Genomic DNA, 8,286 nt, shown 5'->3' on the forward strand with positions numbered 1-8,286 from the left:
GCCGCCGCCGCCGCTGCTGGGTGGGAAGCTGGCCTCCCCCCTGGGCACGCCGCGCCCGCCTCCCTCCGACCCCGGCCCCGCACCCCGCCGCAAGATGAAGAGCCTGTTTTGGGACAAGCTGCCAGAGGCCCGGCTGGCTGCCAGCAAGTGGGTGCGGCTGTCCCCGGCGCTGTGGATTGACTACGACGCCCTGGAGGAGGGCTTTGCACAGGTTGAGACGGCCGGTGCTTGTGATTGTGTGTGTGTGTGTGTGTGTGTGTGTGTGTGCGTGCCTGTGTGTGTGTGTGTGTGTGTGTGTGCACGCGCGCATGTGGGGGTGCCTGTGCACATGCGCGTGTGCTTGTATGTGTGTGCTTGTGCACGTGTTGCTGAAACACGTGCCTCAAGACAATGCACTTGTCCCCCCGGGAAGGCGGGGGGGGATGTCGTAATGACAACGCAGCATAAACAGGACAAGGGCAGGGCATGCAGGGAGATTCAGGGGGTTAATCACAGAGGTTTGAGCGCCATGAGTGTCGTGCATGCACTCAAATGTGACTTTGGAAACTGTGACAGGGGGACGCTCGGCGCGTAACTTGCCAACACGCCCCGCGCATCGCCCCTCGTTACCCCACCGCCCACCCACCAAACCACCCCAGGTGCAGCGCGCCCCAAGGCAGCGCGTTACTGCCCCGCGCCAGATCACGGTGCTGGACCTCAAGCGCTGCACCGCCATCGGCATACGCATTGCGCGGCTCAAGGTGCCGTGGCAGGTGAGGACGCCTCCAGCAGCACGGTTCGGGCGGCTGCGGAACACATCCCGGCACAAGCTGCGTCATCAATAAGGCCGCCCCAGTTGTCACCAGCTAGAGCTGGCCTGAAACTGGCTGGCCAGCTCCTGACCAGCACACCCCCCCCCCCCCCGCGCCCTCGGCCCCCTGCAATGCGCTGCACACGCCAGTCCGCGGCCGACGCCGTCCTGACGCTGGACACAGGTGTGTTTGGCAGTGCGGAGGACGTGGCCACACTGCTGCAGTGCCTGCCGTCAGAGGACGAGAGGGCACAGCTGGAGGTCAGGGGGGTCGGGGAGTGGGCGGGGCCGGCCGGTGGGGTGACGACGAAGTGCGGTCGGGCGATGGGTAGGGGTGTTACTGTTGGGTCGTCCTTGGAAGGAATACATGCAAGGTCTGGCCTGTTGATGCCAGCAAGAGGATTGTGTCCGTCAACCAACATGCACACTCTCGTGCTTATTAGCTGGCACCCTGGAACACCCCACGACAGCGCCGCAAGGCACCGACCCCCTCTCCCCCCCTCCTCCTGCAGGCTTACGTGGCGTCCGGCAAGCCGGCCGAGGCCCTGAGTGACGCAGAGCGCTTCGTGCTGGCGCTGATGGCGGTGCCGCGCGCTGCCGCGCGGCTGCGGTCCCTGAGCCTGCGGTACGTCGTGGCGGAGAAGAGGGCCGAGGCGGGCGCCATTTACACGGTGGGGAGGGGGGAGAGATCGCGATGAGGGGTCCGAGGGGCGTGGTGCGGGGTGGCGACTGGAATGAGCCGTCCGCCAAGACCTGTTGACGGCGCCATCTGGTCTGCTGGTTCGCCTCTTGCTAGCCCCATCGCCAGGTAGAACACCCTCCACGCACACTTTGCAGCCCATCGTATATGCCTCCAGCATCCCTCGCGCATTCGTCACCCTGCACCCCGCCAACCCGAACGCCACGACAGGACCACGCCCGCGCAGCGCGCGAGCTGGCAGCCAGCCCGACCCTGGACGCGGCGCTGTCCGTGGCGCTGGCCGCCGGCAACTTCCTGAACCACGGGTCGCGCCTGGGCGCGGCCGCGGGGTTCCGCCTGCGGAGCCTGAACAAGCTGGCGGACAGCCGCAGCGCGGACGGCAGGTCGACGCTGCTGCAGGCCGTCGCGAGGGAGGTGGCCGGGCGCGCGCGGCGTGCGGACGGCGGCGGAGGTGCAGGCGGGCGCGCCAGCAGCGGGCCGGAGGGTGTGGGGGCACCGCAGCCTGTGCTGGTGGATGAGGTGCCGCACGTTGTGAGCCCGCGGCTGCGGCTGAGCCTAGGGGATGCCGACGACCTCCTGGCCCAGGTCTGAGGGGGTTGGAGCGGGGGATGGAGGGCGGGTCCAATTGGAGGAGTGCAATCATGGAGTGCTGCATGTGTCCACAGGGGCACTAGCCGAGAAGAGGGTCTGTTGTAGGCTCTCAGATCCTGCAGGCTGTACCACGGGTGGCGCGCTCCTGTCCGCAGCTTGTTGTGGTTGTGGGCTTCAAGGCGGCGCCCTCAGGCCCACTTGCTTCCTGCCACATCTCAGTGCATCCCACCCTCGTCACACGCGTGCGCACGCACGCGCACACACACACACACACACACACACACACACACACACACACACTCACACACACATTTAAACACATGAGACTGCCCCGCCCACACACACCCTGCTTGCCGCAGGTTGAGTCTGCCGCGCGCCAGGCCGAGGCGGAGCTGGAGCGCTCAGAGCCGGGTGTGGTGCTCAGGCTGGCCCTGGACCAGCCGCCAGCAACGTCACCAACTGGGCATCAGCAGGCAGCCGAGCCGCGCGTGCGTGTGGTGCTGATTGCAGACAACCTGCAGCACGTCGTGGCAGAGGTGCGGGGAGGGGCGGGGTGGGCTGCTTGCGATGCTGCTAGTGGCAAGTGTTGCGCATGTGACTCACAGCTTCGTTGCTGGCTGGCTGCCAAGCAGCCAGCAGCTCCATGTTGTTAATGGCTTTGAGCATCTGCAGCCAAGCTCATTGCCAGCCCCAGCCTGCCCTACAGTGCGCTGGTTTGTGGCCATTCCTTGACCAAAAACACTTTTACTTTTAACCCTCCCTCCCCCTTGTTTGTCTTGTGCTAGGTGCTGTCTGAGACGCTGGCTGCCGCTTCCGAGCTGTCCCAGCTGCGTGCCAGGGCTGCGCGGTCCTGGGAGGAGCTGCTGCACGCCTTTGGTGAGACGCGACAGAGCTGCCCCCACGACACCGAATTCTGGGCAGACATCCAGGTGCGGTGACCAAGGGCCTGTGGGAATACGCGGCTACCTGCGTGTGCGTGCACGTCTGTGTGTGGTGGCATATTGCGCGATCAAGTGTGCGCATGCAACCAAACGTGTGTGTCAGCGCGTGTACGTGTGCGTGTGTGTGCGTGCGTGCGTGTGTGCTTGTGTGTGTGTGTACATGCGAGCTGATGCAGGTGTTTTGCATATTTGCCAGTGTGCAAGTGTACGCGCATGCACATCCTAGGAGCTGTGTGTCAGCGCACACCGTTTGTCTGCTTCTGGTGAGCAGCGCGGTCAGATACTGGCTCAGGCACCTGCATGAACCACGCCCCTCCTTAGACACACGCACGTGCACGCGCGCGCACACACACACACACACACACACACACACACACCTTCACACTTAGTGGCACTTGAGGGTCGCCAGCCTTGACCCTGTCCCTCCTGCAGCTGCCACCCTAGGCGCCGCCCTCACAGAAGAGCGCCGCGCACTCACAACCTCTCAGGTATTCGTGGAGGGCTTCAGCAACGCGCAGCGCCAGCTGATGCAGGACGAGCGCGACGCCGCAGAGAGGGACGACCGCCGCCGTCGTGCCGCACAGCAGCGCTCTGCCCTGGACGCGGCGGCGCTCGCGCGGCGCCGCGGTGGCGTTGGGGCAGGGGGCAGCTCGCCCCAGGCCCCCAGTGGCCAGGCCAAGCAAGCGCTGCCATTCGGGCGGGGCTCGCCAGACGGCACTGCGGCACCGCCACCGTCCAGAGGCTCCACATCTGCGCCCGGCGCAGCGTTGCCGCCGAGCGGTGCTGGCTCTTCGCTGCGCGCTGCAAGCGGCGTCCTGAGCGTAGTGGTCCCGCCAGGGCCGGCGTCAGCGCCTGGGTCCACGCCCACCTTGGCCTCGGCAACACCTGCCTTCTCAGCATGCGCGGCCGCCACGCCCACGCCCCGCGCGGGCTTCGACAGCGGCCCTGTCGGCGGCGACGCGGGCGCAGCCGTTTCGGTGACTGCGGCTGTGGTGGCAGCCGACCCCTTGGACCCGCGCGGGTGGCGCACCTCACCCTCTCCCTCGCCGCGCTCCCCGCGGCAGTTCCAGCACAGCGTGGCGCCGGTTACGTCATTCCCACTGGCGCTGGAGGAGGATGCGTCCAAGGAGACCGCGGCGCACCCTGGCCACCGCGGCGGGACGGGGGAGGCTGCGGGGTTGAGCCAGCGGGATGGTGGTGAGCGGCCGGCACGGCGGGCACGGCGGCTGATGCCGGAGCGTGAGGCTGCATAGTTGCAGGGTGTCACGCGGGGTGTGCACCGACCAGGTTCAGGGGGGTTCGCTTCAGAGAGACGGGCTAGGGCGCACCAGGGGGGCGATTGCCACCCTTAGGGGGGTAGGGGGCCAACCTTATTCAAACGTATGTCAAAGCCCGTGGGTGCACGGCAATGCAACCAGGCTTGTCTGCTATTTCTTCCTGCCACATACCGTCTGTGTGACACGATTTCAGGACGGTATGGGGTATGGGGCAGCTTCATATATAAATACACGCACGTATACCCGATTCCATCAGCATTTCCATGGTGTTCAAGCTCATGTCGCCACATGTGTGTCCCGTGGGACTTTTCAGCAACCCTGTCAGCCACGCTGGCAGCACATGCCCAGTGGGAGTCATTCATGCAGGTCGTTGCCCCTTGTACTGTACAAACTTAGCACAGAACCATTATGACTCACAAGATTTAAGTAGTATTGCAGGCGCAACATTCTTTCGCGTTGTTTTCTCTGACAGCAGCAACGTGCGGCACAGCACGTGACTCCTCTCCTCCCGACAGAGCACAGAGTATCACTGGGGCTGTGGGGGGTAATGGCAAACGCTGACAATCAGATACTGCCGCGCCTGCAGCCACCAGTCAAGCCGGCGCATTTGCCTGAAGCCGCTCCCGTGTTATGCCCCGGATGCCACACCCCGAGGCCGCCCCCCACGCTGTGCGAGCGCACGGCAACAGCAGACTCTCAAGTGCACGCACGCGCACAGGAGCTCCACTGGCGTGCACGTAAGCAGAGTATTTTGTGCACACCAACTACACATGTGGTAGGCAGCCGTTAAAATGCTTGTTCACAGCATGAATGCTTGTTCACAGCATGCTTGTCAGCGGCACATTCCTGAGGTTCAGGCGCACCTGCAATGGAGGGCACAGCCCCCGCGTTTCTGGCCACCAAGCCGTGCCTGGCTGCAAACACCACCCATGGACTCAAACATTGACAGCTAGCAATGCTTCGAACACATGAACAGACTTTGCATAACAGAGTGCGGACGGAGTGTTGCAGAGCATCCGCATAACTGGCTGCAACAGCACTCAGCGTTGCAGCAAGTGGTGACATCACTCCAAGGCGACAGCAAGATCACCTATCCAGCCACACTGCCGCCCCTACCGCCTGCGGGTTCTGCCCTGGGGCTGTGCATGCACTGCTGACAAGGCAATGCGGAGTCTGAACAGCAACGGTTGCTGGCCCGCACCTGGTGACTGATTCGGGTGCGTAAGCGTGTGCGCGTGACCACCCCTTCACAAAACGTGCACCGCAGGTGGCTTGGCAGGCCCTCTGCCGCCATCCTTCCAGGCAGACTCAGTTTGAGTGCCTTTCCCTTGCACGTGATGATTTTGAGAGCGGGCCTGGAAGGCATCGCAAAGCACGAGCAGCGTCATCCCATTCGCCCGTCATCATGCCGGCTGGGTAGCGGCAGCAGCGGCAGGGTGTGCACCATGATAGGCGCGATCCTGAGGGTAGCCTATGCAACGAGCAACTAAAATGACTCTGTGTGATTCCTGATGTGCGCCGACCCAGTTGATTTGCCGCCGGGTCGGTGTCACCCAGCACTCCGTAGGTGAGCATTATGCTGTTGCGAAGGTGGACTCGATGTAGAGCCCGTGTCCGCGAAAAAATTATCTTGCAGGTGCTTGCGAACAGTAAAATTTGGTCACTGTGACGCTCAAGGGGAGCGAGCAGATTGTGCCAGTTGAAGCAGTGTGCCACGAGCTGGCCGATTGATCCAGGAGCCCTGCTGCTTCCCGCGCCTGTCAGCTATCTCAACGCAACATGAGTGAGCCATGGCTGAACTTTCCAGCGACGGCGTGGTCCAGGCGACTGAGCCGCTTTTGGCCAGCGAGGCGGGATGCTGGCGGTGTCCTGCCACCAACCTCCCCGGCCAGCCACGCCGACACGCCCCACCACCAAACCCCCGAACCGACCCCAAACGTCCCGACTGTTGCAGGCGTCGTCGCCCCGGATGCGGCTGCGCCGGCCGGGCCCTACGATGTGGTGGTGGTGGGGGGCGGCATCGCTGGCCTGACCGCTGCGCGCAACCTGCTGCGCGAGGGCCACAGCGTGGCGGTGCTGGAGGCGCGCGGCGGCCTCGGCGGGCGCTGCCTGCGCGAGCCCGTGACTTTTGCTGACGGCACGCCCGTGCCCTGCACGCTGAGCGAGGCGGAGGACCCCGTGGTGGGCTGGGAGGGGGGGAGCGGGGGTGCAGGGGGGGATCTCGGAGTTGCAACCCGGCTGGAACGCCACGGCACCACGCACGACCCCCCCGCACATGCGCACACACACACACACACACACACACACACACACGCAGACCCGCATTTACACACAGACGCTAGCCCAGCACACACACACTCACACACACACACGTACGCATGCAGACACCAAAATTCGTGTATTGACCACTCAGGACCCCTTGCTGTGGCCTCACGCGAGCACAGTGAGGGAGACCCCCCGCCACAGCACCAGTGAGCCGCGTGCAGGCCGCGTCCCACGCAGTGCCCCCCCCCCGCCCCACACCTCAGGTTGGTGGCGTGTACTGGTACGACGTGGGCGGCCAGTGGGTGGGCCCCACCCAGAAGCGCTTCCTGGCCATGGCCGAGGAGTATGGCGTGAAGCTATACGACGCCACCCAGTGTGAGGCGACGCTGGGGACAGGGGGGGGAGGGCGCAGCTGCGTAGGCTGGGTGGGACTGCCGCAACCAACCACACATGCGACACCCCTGCACAGCCTCATGCGCGCGTACAGGAGCGCACTCACGCGCGCGAGGGGACACACACGCGCACACACACGCACGCACACAAACACACACACGCACACACACACACACACACACACACACACGCACACACACACACACACACACACACACACACACACGTGCGTGCGCGCCTTCACGCATGCAATTTTACACACCCGTGCACATGCGGGCGCACGCATCCGTGCACACGAACACAGTTTTAAGCATGTTGCACTAACCCTCGACGCATGCACAAACCACCCCCCCTCCCCCCCCCCTCCGCAGGGCAGGGCCGCACGCGGCTGTATGTTGACGGCAAGCCGCTGCTGGTGAGTGCTGAGCTGATGGTGGGGCTGCCCTTGGAGGAGGAGGAGCTGGCCCAGTTCACGCCGCAGCAGAGGGCCTCACTGGCGGAGTACGCGCGCCTGGTGGCACTGCTCAAGGAGGTGGGACCAACCTGCGGCCTGGGAAGGGGGGGGCTATGGTGTGAGGCACGGGCCCACCGTGTGCGCGGGCGGGTTGTTTGTTCGACGAGGCAAGAGGGGGGGCCAGACGGGAGCATCCACTGCGGGGCAACCCCTCGAGATGGGGCGGGAGATGTGCGCGCAGGGCATCGGCAGGCTCGGCGCTGCACAAGTCGCTGAAGACCTGACACCTTCAAGATTTCATTGCTGCGGTGCTGCCCGCTTGCACCCCCCCTGCCTGGCCCCAGGTGGTGGACACTGTGGACGTGGCTGAGCCCTGGAACACACCCAACGCGGCTGAGCTGGACGCCATCACCTTCCAGTCGTGGTGCGCACACTAGCGGGGCCAGGGGCCGAGGGCTTCTTGGATGGGCAAGATGTGGGATGAGGGTCGCGTGAGCACTTTCCTGTGCTGTTTCTGCTTTGGGATCGGTTCGGAGTGGGGCGCAGTGGATGCCACCAGGCATCCCACTGCGTTGCAGAGCGGGGACCATGGACACTTCTTGCGCTGCCGATCCGTCTCGTGTGCTTCCTGCAATCGACGCAAGAAAACGAGCGCCTGCCCCCGACTCACGTGCAACCGACCCAAACAGGCCACCCGCCCTGCCGCACTCTCCGCCCCTCCCCTGCCCCTGCCCCAACCACACACCCCCGCCCCCCCTCTCACCCTCCCTAAAAGGCTGGACCAGTCCTCTGATGACAAGTTTGCCAAGAACCTTATGATCGCCATCAAGCCCCTGGCGGACGGCGCGCTGGGCGGCATCCGCCCCGGCTGGGTG

General features: G+C 64.7%; 1 protein-coding gene across 1 annotated transcript; it reads left to right on the forward strand.

Moving 5' to 3' along the window:
* Positions 1-94: 94 nt before the first annotated feature.
* On the forward strand, positions 95-7,848 carry MNEG_11404 (Inverted formin-2; the record flags this gene model as incomplete). The annotated part of the gene is made up of 12 exons (XM_014040124.1): positions 95-211; positions 639-752; positions 941-1,051; positions 1,303-1,461; positions 1,701-2,075; positions 2,441-2,617; positions 2,867-3,010; positions 3,511-4,219; positions 6,254-6,480; positions 6,828-6,939; positions 7,329-7,489; positions 7,756-7,848. 12 exons carry the CDS (start codon positions 95-97, stop codon positions 7,846-7,848), a joined length of 2,499 nt encoding a protein of 832 aa, XP_013895578.1.
* Between the last annotated feature and the right edge of the window lie 438 nt (positions 7,849-8,286).

Source organism: Monoraphidium neglectum (assembly GCF_000611645.1).
Source record: "Monoraphidium neglectum strain SAG 48.87 unplaced genomic scaffold scaffold02726, whole genome shotgun sequence".
NCBI lineage: Eukaryota > Viridiplantae > Chlorophyta > Chlorophyceae > Sphaeropleales > Selenastraceae > Monoraphidium > Monoraphidium neglectum.